Source organism: Hypanus sabinus, chromosome 2, assembly GCF_030144855.1.
Source record: "Hypanus sabinus isolate sHypSab1 chromosome 2, sHypSab1.hap1, whole genome shotgun sequence".
Taxonomy (NCBI): Eukaryota; Metazoa; Chordata; class Chondrichthyes; order Myliobatiformes; family Dasyatidae; genus Hypanus; species Hypanus sabinus.
The window spans coordinates 122,149,841-122,167,530 of NC_082707.1; the positions used below are offsets into that span (position 1 = coordinate 122,149,841).

General features: G+C 39.3%; 1 protein-coding gene across 7 annotated transcripts in view; it reads left to right on the forward strand.

Annotated features, from left to right (window-relative positions):
- LOC132383059 (phosphofurin acidic cluster sorting protein 2-like) overlaps positions 1-16,282 on the forward strand; it is a 301,168-nt gene extending 284,886 nt beyond the window's left edge. For all 7 annotated transcript variants that reach the window (XM_059953785.1, XM_059953814.1, XM_059953804.1 and 4 more), the window contains 5 exons: positions 3,213-3,255; positions 3,433-3,565; positions 5,667-5,896; positions 6,376-6,489; positions 11,165-16,282. In XM_059953785.1, coding sequence (XP_059809768.1) covers positions 3,213-3,255; positions 3,433-3,565; positions 5,667-5,896; positions 6,376-6,489; positions 11,165-11,283 — 639 coding nt within the window. In that variant the 3' untranslated portion in view covers positions 11,284-16,282. The remainder of the gene's footprint in view (positions 1-3,212; positions 3,256-3,432; positions 3,566-5,666; positions 5,897-6,375; positions 6,490-11,164) is intronic.
- Positions 16,283-17,690: the final 1,408 nt, after the last annotated feature.

Genomic DNA, 17,690 nt, shown 5'->3' on the forward strand with positions numbered 1-17,690 from the left:
GACAATTAAACAGTTGGATCAAATCAAAGAACAAATGAAATCTGTCCTTTGATTCTAAATTACACATTTAGAATCATTGCGTCTGAAAATTCAGAGGAAGAAAAAATTGTGGTACCTACATTAAGTACAAAATAATCAAAAACAACTTATGAAATATCAAAGATTATATATTCTTCAAAGTATTCATAGGATCATGTCATGGTTAGGCAGATTAGTAGCACATTTATGCAATTGAATTGTTCTATCAGTGACCCTTATGCAAGTTAAAAAAAATGTAAACCATGCTAAGGCATATTAGTACTAATAATATTACTTCTTGTAGAGAAAATTAGGAAAAATATGACAACAACTAATATCAGAATAAACTTCATAATGTCCAGTAGTTGTCAACTCTCTTTTGAAGTCTTCTGGCTAGTTAGTGATTTGCTCAGCGCAGTGTAGGCTCTGGGTCAAGAGGTTACTAGCACACTAACCACTGTGCTTGTTGTCCTCATTGGGTACCATTTTAGCTCGCTTGCAGTGACTGGCTTGTATTCATTTACTTTTACCTTCTACATACTTTCTAGGGACATCCCATCAAGTTCCTTATGTTATTTGCTTAATCAGTACCCACTCACCAGGAATCAGTGTGTTCTCCTTCTGTTGGATCACTCCAAGCAGTAGAAATCTATTGAGAAGCAGACTGGACAGCTTAGGTTAATTTCACACAAATGTTAACTAAACTGTCTGCCATAATGTGTATATCAGCCTCTCTGAGATTGAGGGCTCCCAGCCATGGCATGAGACACCCTGTTACCACCTTGAATGGACTCACTGTAGTTTTCTTGTTTGGTATTGCTCTGATGCCTCATAAGACTGCTGTAGGCTATGGTACACAATCCTCATGATACCTATTCAATCGTTGTTTAATAATTCCATTCATTCTTTCAACTTGTCCTGATGACTCTGAGTGATGTGGATAATGAAAAGACCATACAATGTTTGTCAATCAACATAATTCCTGATGAACTCTCTCAATGAAATGTATTCCTTGGTCAAAGTCAATGTGATAAGGAATGCCCATATAGGAACATACTGTAGTCCTTGATCAGAGTTTTTGCTGTGTGAGCGGCTGTAGGAAATTGTTGGAAATTCCACTATTACCAGTATGTCTTAGTATCCTTCTGACTTTGATAAACAAGTGTAGTCCACTTGTAAGTGTAAAACTGAAGCAGCTGGTGCAGCGGCACCTACGCGTGGTGGCTTTCCACTGGTCCAAGATTCATTTTCTACCATGTCATGCATCTTTTTTCAAGCTTGTGCCCTGAACTTTGGACTCCACCACCACTGGAAGAATCTGTCCATCACCATTCTCACTCCAATGTGTCCAAGAGAGTGTATTTGCTGTGCCAGATAATTCTTTATATTTGTCTATTATACAGAGTTTGACTTGGTTTCCATAATTTGGGTTCACTGTCTATGTTCTTGGTACTTCTTTTACTCCTTCCTGTGCTGCACTTTTACAATTCCATCCATAAATGCACTTCCATAGCTTTCCACTGAAGTCATTTTGGAGTGGTTTTTACATTTTAATCAGCAACTTTTGAAGATATTTGAATAATATCCGTAAGTTCTTTTACTGGTTGGCCATTCTTGATTGGGATTCCTAGAGCCTTAAGATATCCTCTTTCCCTCCAAAAGTTTCCAAAATCATGAACAACTCCGAAAGCATGTCGAGAATCAGTACAGATATTAGCTGATCTTCCTTCTGCCAACTTGTAGTGTTTAAAGTGTTTAGTTCTGCCTGTTATACAGAGGTGCCAGGAGCCATGGTTCCTGATAGTAGCAGTTCAGTTCCAGAAGCAATGGCCCATCCAGCCATTCGAATTCCTCTCTCAATCGTTGAGGAGCCATCAGTGTACTGCCCTTTGGCAGAGTAATAATCAACAGGATGCTGCCAATCTCCATGTTCTTCAGTTAAGATTACCATCATATGTTTCTCGTTAACGTACAGAGCAAATAGTTTACCTGTATCATCATTACGCCCTGTGTCATATGACATGGGTGATTATTGTCTCCATGACCATGATTGTTCTTGGTAAATTTTTCTACAGAAGTGGTTTGCCATCACCTTCTGGGTAGTGTCCTTACAAGATAGGTGACCCCAGTCATTATCAATACACTTCAGAGATTGTCTGCCAGGTGTCAGTGTCCATATAGCCAGGACTTGTGATATGCAGCAGCTGCTCGTACAACCATCCAGCTCTCATGTCTTCGGTGGGGAGGGGGGGGGGGCTGCTAAGCAGGTGCCTCACTTTGCCTAAGGGTGACCTGCAGGCTAGTGGAGGGAAGGAGCACCTTGTACCTCCTTTGGTAGAGGTGGATTTCTACTCTGCCACCCAATCTTAATGTAACTGCGGTACACAATGTCTCTTTAAAGTTTGAAACACTTTCAGTTGTTTTTCATTAAGAGTCACAAGGTCATCTGCCCTTCAGCAGATTTTTGAATGGTAGGCATTAGTTGATGGATCTGCCATTAACTTGTCAGTACATTGATTAGCAATGGTTTCCTCTTCAGTCCTGTGTGTCTTCAGTCCCTGGTCTTAATTGGAGCAAGCTGTGACATAGTAGACAGTAAAAAGTCTAAAGATCAAATCCCTGCATTAACTGAATGAGCAAAAGCAGAAAGTTAACTGTTAATTGTTAAACTGCAAAGAAAATAACAACTAAACAGAGTAATCAAAGAATCACATACAGTAGTCTAATCAAACAATGTTGACAATTACTTCTCTCTCTCCACAGATACTATCTGATCCATTGAGTTCCCCTTGCAGATTGTTTTTTTTTGCTCCAGATTCTAGCATTTCAGTCTTTTTGTCTCAAAATGTGATGATTGGTTGGGAAAAGATGGAGTATTTGAGCAATTCATTTTTGTGACTTCCTGTAGTTTCTTTCAAAAAGAAAGTTTGTATCTTTTGAGCAATCAGGTAGAACTTTAAATGATTAATTTTGTAAAATCTAGGAACAAAGCAGCAATTCTCTCCATTGCAAGACATGGAGCCTTCATATGTAATTCTCTTAATGATCTTTTCCCTTGTATCACACCCAAGATAGTGCTTTAATTAACTTCCCTGGAAAGTTAAATTTAGTAACCCATATGTGGTGCTCTTGATACTGGCTGTTTTGTGTGTTTTAAATACACTGAACTGAATCCATATTATTTATGATTGCAGGTTGTAAAAGTTGGGATTGTGGAACAGTCTTCAGCAACATCAGGTTTGTAATTTCTCTTTATGCCCTTCTGAGTTCTGATCAATCAAAGGAAATGTTTATGGGTACTTTGGCCCAATTATATATATGAATAACATATTATTTGATTGTGAAGTAGAATATCAACTTAAAGCAGTGTTAAGCTGTTGTATGGTCACACAAAATAATTGACACTATCTGCAGGTGATTCCGATGATGCTGCCACTTCTGGTTCCAGTATCTTGTCTTCCACACCTCCGACGCTATCTCCAGCAATGAAGGAAGCTTCCCCTACTCCACCCTCCTCGCCCTCTGTGGGAAGTGGACAGTATTCAAGGTAAGTATTATAAGTATGTAGGCAGGCAGGTGTTTGCACTGTTACGAAATTCCCGTAACTGGATCACTTATCAGCAAAGATAGAGAGGTCCGTTGAAGTCTGATGGTACTATTTTTAAAAGTATTTATTGTTAAAGGGCACAAAAAGAAGATTAATGCAAACATACAGATAATATACGTTGTCAATACTAAATCTAAGCGCGGGTATAATAATAACCGATAAGAAATAACTCTATCGTTGTCTAGGTGTTACTGTATTGTCCGATGGAAAGATAAGTCACTATCAGTTCGTTCAAGCTGCAGCGTTGTTGGGTTTAAAAGTGAAGCGGTTTAAACTTGCCCCAGGTCTTTTAAGATGCCAATCCGTTGAGTCGGGGGAGCAGGCTTCCCCGTGGTTAGCTAAAAGCTGTTTTCCGTGGTGCCAGCCATCGATTCCAGCCACGGAATCGAACGCATGTGGCCTCCTTCAGATGACTTCCTACTGTTACGTGGTCGCTTAACATTTCTTCTGGTGTGTCTGAAGGGGTTGTTCCCCAGACCCTCTTTTATACTTCCTCACGGGGTCTCAGATGTCAATCAGGTTGGGATGATGCAATCCCTCAACCAGCCCACTCTGGTCGTCCCCTGAGGGCTTCAATGAATAGTTCAGTACTCAATACACAACTTGGTCTTCCGGAGACAATGGCCATGTCCCGTAGCTTTACATTGCTGGGGAAACGAGCCAGCCTGCACGTCTCTTTTCCCAACCCAACAAGTGATCTTGCGATTCTCACAAAGGAGGGGGCCACGGACGTAACAGCACTACTAAATATGCTGTTCACTCACTCAGTACGAGATGATCATAGTTGGCATTCTCTCTACCTTTGCATGTACATTTCAGCCAACTGCTCATTCATCTGATCTATCAGTCAAGTTCCCATCCCCCTGCCAACGTATTTTAACCCCTCCCCACAACAGTTCTGCAAGGATATTGGTTCTCTAAAGGTCAGGTGTAACCCATCCCTTCAGTACCTTCCACAAAAGAGTTCCCAATGATCCACAAATCTTGAACCCTGCCCCCTGCACAAATTTGTCATCACCATATCATCCTACTCTGACCCTCACTGGTATGTGGCACAAGCAGAAATCCAGAGGTGACCTCCTTTGAAGTCCTACTTTTAAACTTCCATAAGTAAACTTGCCTCTTGCATAGAAAAGACAGCTGGCAATTTATACACAGTCGAGTTTCCTGAGTGGCAATGTTATAATACTCAGGTGGTCCTGCTAAGAGATGAGGGATGACTATTGATCAGATCACTGGGAAGGATGTACTGACTTTTTATCAAAATAATTTCAAGGTTTTTGAAACCAGCAGAAATTTGGCAGTATTTGACAGGTTAGGCAGCAATTTTGAAGAGAAAGACAGCTAATGTTTTAGTGAACTTTAAATCCAATAGGATCTGAGGGGGAAAATGGGATATAAGTTTTGCATTTGGTCTGTAAAATGGTGCCTTTGGCAATGTCACATTAGCTGCAACTGTCTCTGGCATGTCTTGTTGAATTTTCTGTGCTGGTTTTCATTGTACAAGTTTAACACGTAACCTGACATATTACATGTAGCCTTTGTCAAAGCTAAACCATGAGCCTCAGTAAGATCTAATTAGTGTAGTGCCGAGTATCTATTCCCTTTGGGATCTGTGTAAACTTAGTGGTATCCTGTTTCATATGATTCATCCAAGGGTAATTGTGTCTCTGTTTATACTATTATTAATGAGTGTGACTTGAATTGATATGCAAATCAATGTCCATTAATGGTGTTCCATTGTGTTTCTTTCACCATTTTGTAATTATACTACTTACTTTATCTGTTCTGTAAGTAACTGTGTGTGACCTTCATTTAACATGTACCAATATGTACCAATCATTAACTCTCATTTATATCACCAGCTGAGAACAAGAGATAATCCTGTCGAGATGCCACATGGATAAATGCAGTTGTCATGAATTTATTACATAACCATGTGTTCATAGCATGAAGCTTGCTTAATGGTTTCATTTGCTTTCTTGTTGAGCACTGATATGTTGGCAAGCTCAGTAATTGCACTATGCTCAACTCTTGCCAGTTCGCAGAGCCTTGGTCACAGTGGAGAGCTGATGGGTCTGCAGGTTGACTATTGGATTGCTCAGCTGGCTGACAAGAAGAAAGACCCAGAAAAGAAGGATCCCACAGCCAAGAACACACTGAAGTGCACCTTCCGCTCCCTCCAGGTCAGCAGGCTGCCCGGTAGTGGGGAAATTACAGCCCTTCCAACGATGTCCATGACAGTAGTGACAAAGGAGAAGAATAAAAAAGGTAAGAAGACTGCTCAGGGAGAATTTTAATTCTTGAAGGTCAAATAGCTGTAGTTGATGGAAATCTGAAATACCGGAAGTACTTCATAGACCTGCTGAAAGACACACATTTATTACTTCGGGCTGGTCCAATTTTAGAATGATAGTGTTTTAAATATACGTACATTGATTCATCATCTGACATTGCTTATGGTTGATGTGTAGCACGTGGGAGCTTTAGTTGCTATAATCTACCTTCTTTTAGTCTGGCCTGTCCTTTGAGTCTATGCACTTTCTGTGGGAAAAGCAGTCTAACTCAAGGCACTGTTGTTCAGTTATTAGTGGGAGATAGAAAAACCATCTCTTAGATCAATGACTTTCCTTACAACGTTACAACCAATTATGCTTTTTTTAAGTTGATTATTGTGACATATCAGTGTGTGACTACGATGCACCACATTTCATTACCTCATATTTTAATATGAAATATTTTTCTTTTAGTTATGTTTTTGCCCAAGAAGACAAAAGACAAAGAAATGGAATCAAAGAGCCAAGTGATTGAAGGCATCAGCCGGTTAATCTGCACTGCAAAACAACAGCAGACCATGCTGAGAGGTATGAGTGGAGAGAATTGGGTTTACTTGACTTATAACAGTATTGTTTTATATATCTTCTGTAAGTACATGGTTATGTGTGCTATAGATAAAGACTGGCACTTATGTTGTACCTTCTAAATCTCAAAGTTCACTGTAACCATTTGGTTATACATTGTACTTTGCAACTAATACCTTGTAATATAAGAAATGCAGTGGCCACAGAAAAATTATGAGGCACTTACACTTTTTTATTGTTATAGTTGAAAGAAATGGAATTGTTTATCTCTTCTACCAAAGGGGTCTTACTAATGTTCATTCTGAGGTATTGCATTGCTGACCATTCATTATTTACCCCATACTGCACTGCCGGTAGCCACAGAAATATTGAGCTCACTTCTCTAGAGGTCGAGCGGCTCTCCTGGAACTAAAGCTGGCACTCATTTCCAAGTATTAGCTTGTGTTTAGTCAATCCCAAACTTCCCATGTATGTTTTGCTAAACCCCTGCCATCATCGTCTTCTTAGAGATTAACATCCCTTATATGCACTGCTGTTCCTGCATTCACCGCTGGGAAATTTCACATAGCTCATATTACTGGAAGTATACAGTAGCTGGTAATCCAGAATACTTTTATTTTTGACCATTGACATAATTAGGCTTTATTGTGAAGCACGTACTAGAAAGAAAACTATAATCACATCAGAATCAAGAGGGAAAGACAGCAAAGCAATCGGCCCTTTGGCCCAACTTATCCACTGGAATAACTTGTCAGAATTGTAGCATAAACTGTGGGGAGAGGTGGCTTCTGACACATTTCTAATGGCAGGGAATAAACTGTGAGGAATTCCCAATACCATGCACAACAAACTCTTGGGTTTCTTTAAATAAACCTCATCATTACTCTACTCCAAGTCTGAGTTGGCTGATGTTGTTTATTAAAGAAGCAGGAGAACCATAATACTTGGCTTTTGGTTTCTGTGTGACTTCAGAAAGGAACAGTTAATTGGTTGGAAAGTAATTCAGATGCCTTGAAGTCAAGTGACGTACCACTGATGCAAGTCACCCTCTCCTGACCAGCTGAGAAGAATTATTCCAAGATATGATTTCTCAACCGGTGTACACGTACGGATGATGAAGTGGAATACTTAGTGCACAGTGCATGAGAATCAGGCACTTGGGCAATACTTTGGAACTTTTTCTCCAACTTTTTCAAACGCGGTCAGACAAATGTCTTACAAAGCATCAGCATTACATCTATGCTTTTATATTCTAGCCCTCTTGAAAAGAATGCTAAAATTGCACTTGCCTTCCTTACTACTGTTTGAACCTGCAAGTTAACCTTTGGGGAATCCTGCACTAGGGCTCAGAAGTCTCTTTAAACCTCTGATTTTTTAAAATTTGATCCCCATTTAGAAAATAGTCGAAACCTTTATTCCTTCTACCAAAATGTATAACCACACACCTCCCTACATTGTATCCTATTTGCCACTTCTTTGCCCATTCTCCTAATCTGTTGAAGTCCTTATGCAGACTCCCTACTTTCTTAATACTACCTTCCCCTCCACCTATCTTTGCATTATCTGCAAACTTGGACACAAAGCCATCGATCTTTAATATGTAATGTGAAAAGTTGCAAGCCACAGACCCCACACCGATCCCTGCAGAATGCAACTAGTTACTGTAGCCAACCAGAAAAGCCTTCCTTCATTCCCGTTCTGCCAGTCAGCTAATCTTCTATCCATGCTAGTATCTTTCCTGTAATACTATAGGCTCATATCTTGTTTAGCAGCTCATGGGGAGTACCTTGTCAAAGGCCTTCTGAAAATTCAAGTAAACAACTTCCACTGACTCTCATTTGTCTATTCTGTCTGTTATTTCCTCAAAGAATTCCAACACATTTTTCAGGCAAGATATCTAGCCCTTTAAGGAAACCATGCTGAATTGGGCCAATTTTTAACATGTGACTCAAAGTACCTCAAAACCTCATCGTTAACATCTTGCCAATCACTGAAGCCAGGTTAACTGGCCTATAATTTCCTTTCTTCTGCCTCCCTCTCTCCTTAAACAGTAGAGTGACAGTTACAATTTTTCAGTCATCCAGAACCACCCCAGAATCTAATGATTCTTGAAAGATCACAACTAATACCTCCACAATCTTTTCAGCTACCTCTTTCCAAATCCCAGGGTGTAAACCATATGGTCCAAATGACTTATTTACGTTCAGACCTTTCACAGTTTCTCAAACACCCTCCACATTGTAATAACAACTACACTTACTTCTGCCCCTGACACTCTTGAATTTCTGGCATGCTGCTGGTATCTGCAAAATACTTCTTCAGTTTGTCTGCCATTTCTTTGTTATTACCTCTCTAGCATCATTTTCCAGTGGTCTGATGTCCACTCTTGCCTCTCTTTTTTCTTTATGTATTTGGAAAAAAACTTCTGGTATCTTCTTTCATATCATTGAATAGCATATCTTCATATTTCATCTTTTCTCTCCTCATTGCTTTTCCTCTCACTTCCCACTAATTTTTGCTATCTTATATGCCCTCTCTTTTGCTTTTATGCTGTCTTTGACTTCTCTTGATAGCCACATTGGCCTCATCCTCCATTTACAATGCTGCTTCTTCTTTGGGATGAACAGACCCCACTTCATCCAAAACTCTAGCCACTGCTACTCTACCATCATCCCTGCTAGTGTCTCCTTCCAATCAGCTTTGGTCAGCTCTTTTCTCATGCCTCTGTAGTTGCCTTAACTCAACTGTAATACTGGTACATATGATTTTAGCTCTCCCTCTCAAACTACAGGGTGAATTCTATATCATTATGATCATTTCTCCTAAGGGTTTCTTTACCTTAAACTGCCTAATCAAATCAGGACCATTACATAACACCTAATCTAGAACTGTCTTTTCTCTAGTGCTCTATCAAGCTGCTCTTTCAATCCATATCATAGGAATTCTACAAATTCCCTCTCTTGGGCTCCAGAAACAACCTAATTTTCCCAATTTACCTGCATATGAAAGATCGCATGATCATCACAACAATGCCTTTTTTGATCTCCATTGTAATTTGTACCCCACATTCTGTGTAATGTTCAAGGGGCTTTATACAGTGCAACTCCTATCAGGGTCTTTTTGCCTTGCAGTTTCTTAACTCTGCCCACAGGGGTTCTGTGTCACTTCTTTCTAAGGATTTGATTTCATTTTTACTAGTAAAGCCTCCTACCCCCTCTGCTCAGTTGTGATCTTCTTTCAACTATGATTCCATGAGGCCTACAATGTCAATCCTGCGCTGTAAGGTCATCTACCGTATTTTGTATACTGCATGCATTCAGGTACAACACCTTTGGTCCTTTATTGACCATCCTTCTTTTCAATTTTGTCTCCGTGTTTCCTGAAGTTAAATTCTTACCCCTCTCTAAACTTCGTCTTATTCTTTATTCTGGAGATTTCAGTAACCTCTTCTACACTCTCCTTCTCTTGTGTTTCATCCTTACTTTCCGAAGCTGTTGAAGCCACCCTCTAACTATTTAGTTTGAAGCCCTATCTACAGTCCTACTTGTGAGATTCACTGGACCCTGGGCTCGACATGGCTCACATGGAGCCTGTCCCCTCAGAACAACTCCCTCCTCCCCCAATGCTGGTGTCAATGTCCTGCAAATTCAAAGCCAATTCTCTTTGAACACACATATAGTTGGCTGACCTTTTTGATTCTGTACCAATTTGCCTATGTTTATCTACGTTACCAGTCATAGAACCCTACCAGCACTACAGAATCCCTATGGACCAAAATGTTGTGCTGACCTTTTAACCTCCTCCAAGATCAATCTAACTCTTCCCTCTCACATAGCCTTCCATTTTTCTTTCATCCATGTGCCTATCTAAGAGTCTTTTAAATGTCCCTAATGTATCTGCCCTACCACTACCCATCAGTGTGTTCCATGCACTTATCACTCTCTGTTAGATATTTACATCTGGCAAACCCCTGATACTTTCCTCCAATCACCTTAAACGTATATAGCTTAAAAGTAAGCAACAGTGGGCTCTGCAGACTATCCTAGCTATCCTTAGTTATATGGCTATAGTAGTACTTCCCTAGGATTTCACAAAGTCTGCTGAAGCCACTTTTAACAGCACGGTCATTTCAAATTTCTCTACATCAAGAGAGAACACCAAAAAAAATAGTGTGTGTTCATCACAAGACATGCAAGAAAGCCCTGACTGGTACATTTCAATCCTCAATACCTAAAGTTGCTTGTAATTATCTGTGTTTGAAGCTCATTAGCAAACTAGGAAGCTTACTCAAAACATTTGGAATTATCACAAGGAATCTTGAGTTGCTTACTTGGGAGATGAGCACAAAATAATGAGTAATTATGCTATGATGGTGATTATTTATAGTAACATATAGCACAGGTACAGGCCTTACAGCCCATTGTGCCCAAGCAGATCTTTGACAGAGCCTTCTAGTTAGGAGTGCTCTACTCCTCTTTATCCAGAAACTACTTTTATTGTTAAATTCAATTTCTGTTTGGAGTCTCCAAATGAACTTGCTTCCCACTCTTTCACCATTCCAGATCATTATTACCTGCACAAAACAAAATTTCAGCTCAGTCAATTATTTTTGAATTAAAAAAGAAAATGAATACTTGTTTTAGCCAATGTGCTCAATCTTTCTCTGCTTTTCTTCCAGTAACAATTGATGGAGTGGAGTGGAACGATGTGAAGTTTTTCCAGCTTGCAGCTCAGTGGTCCTCTCACGTGAAGTATTTCCCAATTGGCATTTTCACCCATTTGAAATCTGCTTATTAAACTTTCTCAGCTGTGCTGTGCTGAAAACCAGCAGCTACCCAGTGCCAAGAACCCTTTGCAAACTGCAGGTACCTGCTGCTTGTGTGCTGTTACAGAGCTTTTCATCAATTTTTTTTTTGAAAAGGACGTTCCAAGGCAAGGAATACTACAAAAAAAATCTTTCCAAATCTAACCAGAAGGTTATGTGGGTGCATCTGCAGCATTGGTTCTCTGCAGCAAGGGAAAGATGGCATTCAGATTCAGATGTGTGTGATGAACTTACCACATTTTGTTGCGCTATTACCTGTTTTGTTTGGTTCTCGACAGATGGAGGTAAAGCCTGAAGTTTGAAGGATAGGTTGCAAACCTGTTCACTACCTTGCATAATCCATGCTGAACAAAGATTAATAGTTAAAAAAAAAGCTGACTTACATTGGATTTTTTTTTTTGCATTGGGCTATAGTTGTACTTCTTGGAATATAGGTGGTATAATTTTCTCCCTGGAAATCCACTGTGAATCGTGAGTCAAGTTGATCTTTGTCACATACCCAAGACCCACAAGCTAGTTTCTTTGTAGCCACATGCACAGACTCCAAATGAAGTCTGAGAGTGATTACCACTAGGTTATTTTGTTTATTTCATTTGTGCTTCTTTAATGAGTCTCAGCTACCAAACAGTGTATAGTCTTAGCTTGGCGGCTATAAAAGGGGAGTTACTTGGCTGTGGAGCTTCAGGTCATCCCACTAAATGCTTTCTTAGCTTCCAAAGCTGGCAAGTGGGTTTGGTTTCCGCTGGTCACACCGACTAGCTGCTACATTTCTATCGCACCACTTTTTAATAAAACTGTAGTATAACTTTTTTGTGTTTTCCTTTTTCTGGTGCACTTCTTGGGGTCTTTTCCTTTGTGATGCCTGATGAGGAAGCAAAGTGATGAGATCTTTCATACACCAGCCACATCGTTACCACAGGGGCTTTGTCTCCACCATGCACATTAGTGATCTAGTGCAAGATTTCCAAAATGCTCAGCTTCAGATAACATTTTGTGCTCATATTCTGGGTTCTATAGATTTTTAACTGTTTTCTTTTGGTTTTGGAGTGGACAGCGGAGAGATGCTCTTTATCCCAATTGTAACATAAAACCATTCAGGAAATAATCTGTGTAATTTGAGTGCACCTATCACTAAAAAGGAAGGATGCCTGTTTTCCTTGTGGTCTTGCTTATAATTTGCAATGTATATAACAGTTTGTTGGTATTAGCTTTGATATTTATGGCATAATTTGTATGGATTTGAGTAGGCCTCCTGAAAGAATATAGTCTCTTGAAGGAGTGCAGATTGATTTTTTTTGACACTAATAATTTATGTTGTACAGTTTTATATAGATTGGTGCAGTGACAGTGCAGAATCTGCCACTATAGACACCAAAAGGTACTTGCTCTTAATGTAATGAATCTCTTCCCATCCCTCTTTCACCCTGCCAGCCCCCCCCCATATATATTGTATCAGTGCAAAAACTCTTAACATAATGTGTGTGACTTGAGTTTGAATATATGGGTCAGAGTTAGGCTTGTAACTCATCTGAAAATAAACCATGTTTGCATTGATTCCCTTCACACTGAAAATAATTAATAATCTCATTGTGAAATTTAACCTTAACAGTGTGTAGTTTTCTGCTTCTGCAAATACCTCAGATCTTTTTATTTTAATGTGCCAAAATATTTTTAAGTAATACGTAATTCTGGGTGAGAATTCATTAGATCTCACCTGCCTTAAGCGCAACTAAATCAGGACCTGGCCCTGCAGGGTATAATATGCCAATGAACTAGTGCCTCAGAGTGCATCAGGAGTGTTGTATTTGCAGGTGGAAAGGTGACACAGAACACTGCAAATATCAATGTCTTAAAGATTAAGTAACTCAAACACATAGAAATGTCTGTTTTGCCTTCAGGATTTGTGGTGCTAGAATATTCATCTCTGCTTTATAAGTCTGTGTGCGACAGTATATTCACACATATCTAGTCTTACTTTATGGCATCTGATCTACAGTATGTAACACTAGTCACCAATAATCAGGGTCTATTTCATTACTGTCTGCAGTTCCTATGTGGCGCTTAAATCTCTGACCCGTTTATTATAGGCACTATCTTTAAATAGTGATTTTACACGAGTCACTCATTTCAGAGGTTCTTACCACTAGTTACTGTGAGGAGATAGTGTTGCACCATTCATGAAAGTGACATTGAGGACTTGCAGATGGGCATAAGCTCTTGAGAATGCGTAATCTTTGTTTAGGTGGCTGCCTTATTCTCCTTCCTGTTGCTGTAAGGATTTTCCAGATGACTGAGCTCAGTGGGGTGAAATCAGACATGAATAGTAAAGCAGGAGCTCAACTTTAACATTGTTCATACAGTGCAACCCAGTATACAGTGTGGCATATATTGTCAACCCGTGGCAATTTTGCATCTTCTTGTATCTGAACTTAGAGCCCATTATTACCACTCTTCACCACCCTTGGAACTGTAAGTGTTCAAGCAAATCTCTCTTCAGTTCAGTAGATTTCTGGACTGCACATGAGAGTCTCTGGTTTGACGCCTGATCAGCAGCATTGCAAAGTAAGGTACTACAATGAACTTGAAGCACCCCAGGGTTAGGCAAAAGGAAAAGTCCACTATTGTTCTTGTACCTGATCTCCCCACCTTCCCTTCCCCCCCCCTACACCACCTCCCTCCTATTAACCTGCACCCCCAATCCGCTACCTCCCTCCCCCACTGGATGGAAGGAGGTTGTGCTTAGATGTCAGATATGAATAGGGTTGGCTTTGGTGATAATTCTGCAGCTCAATCACTCCTGGTTTTTAGCAGCCACCTGCATTCTGTAAAGTGTGACCATAGAACCAAACCCTGTGAGAATCTGCGTTCTCTTTGGAGGAAGTAATTGTGGTAGGATGGAGAAAGGATGATTTTTTAAATACATACTGTTGCAGTTTACTGGATTAACTTCCACATGGAGATGGAAATACAGCAGTATGTTCCACAAATAAATACTATTGGTTAGGAGATACAATATGAATACTACTTTTTCAACTTTAATTTCTGGAACCAGCAAATGCAACTTTTACAGAGGTACACTGATACCAAATACATGGCTTTGTGTGAGTGGGGACAGGGCCCCACTGCTTTTATCTTTGTTGTTGGAGACAGGGTTTCTGAAATCCATGCTGTCTCACTGACCTACTGATTATTTGGGATATAGCCACTGATTTTCCATGTTAGAATATGGCTGAATAAATGAAACGGCATAACCGATACTGACTGAATTAACCTTACATATGAAGGGCAGCTTTCTATATGTGGAAATGTACAAGTCTACTCAAAATTGGTACCATGCTAATTCTGCACTTGTAATATGTCAACATGTGTTACTCACATACTGCTACCAGGTCCTGAAGAGCTCATGCTATTTTCTTTCTGTTCAAGGATTGTAATGTTCTAGGCCTGTGCCTGACATTCAATAACTATCATTTAATATTGACTTGCATAAAGGGTACTTACAGGCCTCCTTCACAAACCATCTATAAGGAGGAAACATTACAGATCAAAATCTCAGCATTTTGATCCCAGTTGTCCAGTTAGCTAATCTAGCCTTGGGTTCAGAAATGCATGCCGGTTTAGGAAAGTGCGGGCACTGAGATAATGCCTATAATGTTGAAACAATATGCTATCCATTTACCCATCAAGAAAGGTTACTTAGATAAGGTATTGGAAATTCTTCGTCATCTGTGGCACTCTGTTGGAAAGGGTCAGAGGCTACTATTAAAGGAATGAAACATTTTTAAACCATGCTGATTTTGTTCCTTCAGATGGTTGATTCCTAGAATCTAAAGATGTAATTTCTAGATATCATTGGTAGAATGATCGTGAAACATGACTTTAGATTGAGTCAATACAAAGCAGGAGCACAATATTTTTGCAACATTGTCATATGGTCCTTGGAAATCTTTTGTGTATTTTCCATTCAATTTGTCTGAAGATGGACAAATATTTGAACAAACATTTTTTAAATGTAGGGATGAGCCTTGTTCTCACTAAAAGATGATCATGCAATGCTTAGTGAACTGGTGAAATGTTTTGGAGACCAATCAAGTTTAACAATGCAGTGGAATCCAGTGAAGACACAATTTAAACAATTGTTTGAAATATAATGGTGGGGTATCCTTCCGAGCTGCAATTAACTTGGTGAACGTTAATCATAGGTCCATCACCGCACGTGGATATGCAAAGAATGTGAATATTTGCTTTGTTCTCATCTCACCTTTGTTATACTGTTTTATTGGGTTTATGTTGCTTTCCTTTGTACTGGCCTCCTTAAAGTGTTCAGAGACACAGTTCTATCCACTGCTGCAAGACTCTTGGGCAGTTCTCCAAAATGGAAGTCAGAAAGTCAAAATTTTAGGTTAGCGCATTTTTAAAATAGCATGCTCTTTGCTTTCAAATTATCAAAGCATTTTGACTAATAGATAAAATCTAAAGGGAAATAGGAATTGAGAACGGTTGGAGGCATTGCCCAATTTAAAAAAAATATACCTGTGCCAGAAGAGAGAAGTAAACAAATCAATAAACCATTCACCATTTTAATATTCAGCATTCTTTGCTTCTAAATCCTATAATAATAGAGTGCAATTTGTTATCCTCTGAAAGCACGCCCTCTGACCTGGAAGCATTATGGAAGTACTGTGTGTGAAACCTCTGTACAAATGTGAATGGTTTCAAATACAGACACACCATGATGTGAAAATTTGCACTGTTTTGCTGTCAAGAATAAAATCTTAAGTCTTTTAATTTTTTAATTAAAATGTTTTGAATTTTCACTTTAGAAGGCTGATATATGATACAATTGCAGTATTTGTGTTTTACAACCCCATTGTAGTGCAAGTTTGCTTTTCTTTATATATTGGTGAAAACTTTATGAAGGAACAGACATGCAATACATTGGATTACTACAAATAAATAAAGTAACCTTTACCTGTGTGTCGTGTCATTACATGGAATTGGTTATTCATTCTGTCTTGAAAGTTTTATTCACTATTTTTTGGCTCAATGGCCAACCACTTTTATATAGGACACTTGAACAAAGCATCCAATGGTTCTTCACGAGAGCACAGACAGTTTTGACAGTAAGCCTTTTAAGGAGGTACTTAAAAAGAAAATTTTCTGAGAAAATTTTAGAAAAAATAGAGAGAGAGAATTCCAGAGTTTGGGGCCTAGAGAAGTAAAGGTGACGAGAATGGAAGGATGAGTAAGAGGCTGAAGTTAGAGAAGTAAAACCTCTACAAAGGATCTTGTACTGGATGAGGATGCAGAGGACTGAGTCCCTGGAGAGATTTAGATTTAAATTTTGTTATTGGCTTTTCAGAGGTCAAAAGAATGTAGGACAATGGTTGTATGTCATTGAGGGAGTTCCCATATGCTTGTTCATTCACTGAAGAATAAAAAAAAATCAATTTGCAATTCTCCAAATCCTGCCTCTTTGCCTCTTCTGAAAACTTGCAATGGGCAGGGGGAAAAAAACCATGATTATTATATACTTTAATGTCTATACTTTTTCACACCTTGCTTCTAAAGTGATTTGTTTATGGCAGTGGTAATTATGTCCTGAATTTCCTGATCCTTGTGTCCTTTATATTTGGAAACTAGAGGGTAGAAAAGACTATGGCAGAATTAATGTTTTGGATTTCATGAAAGTAGATTCATAGCTGAGAGTAAGTAAGGATAATACAGCAGAGTTAACAAAGGATGGGGAATGTAATGCAATAAATAAAACATCTGAATCTCCAACAAGTCAGTGATTGGTAAGTTGATGGAAAAGATCCTGAGAGGCAGGATTTATGAACATTTGGAGAGGCATAATAGGATTACGAATGGTCAGCATGGCTTTGTCAAAGGCAGGTCGTGCCTTACAAGCCTGATGAAATTTTTTGAGGATGTGACTAAACACATTGATGAAGGTAGAGCAGTAGATGCAATGTTTCTGGATTTCAGCAAGGCATTTGATAAGGTACCCCATGCAAGGCTTATTGAGAAAGTAAGGAGGCATGGGATTCAAGCGGACATTGCTTTGTGGAACCAAAATTGGCTTATTCACGGAAGGCAATGAGTGGTTATAGATGGGTCATATTCTGCATGGAGGTCGGTGACCTGTGGTGTGACTCAGGGATCTGTTATGGGATCCCTTCTCTTCATGATTTTTATAAATGACATGGATGAGGAAGTGGAGGGATAGGTCAGTAAATTTGCTGATGACACAAAGATTGGAGGTGTTGTGGATAGTATGGAGGGCTGTTAGAGGTTACAGCGGGACCGATGGGATGCAAAACTGGGCTGAGAAGTGGCAGATAGAGTTAAACTTAGATAAGTGTGAGATAGTTCATTT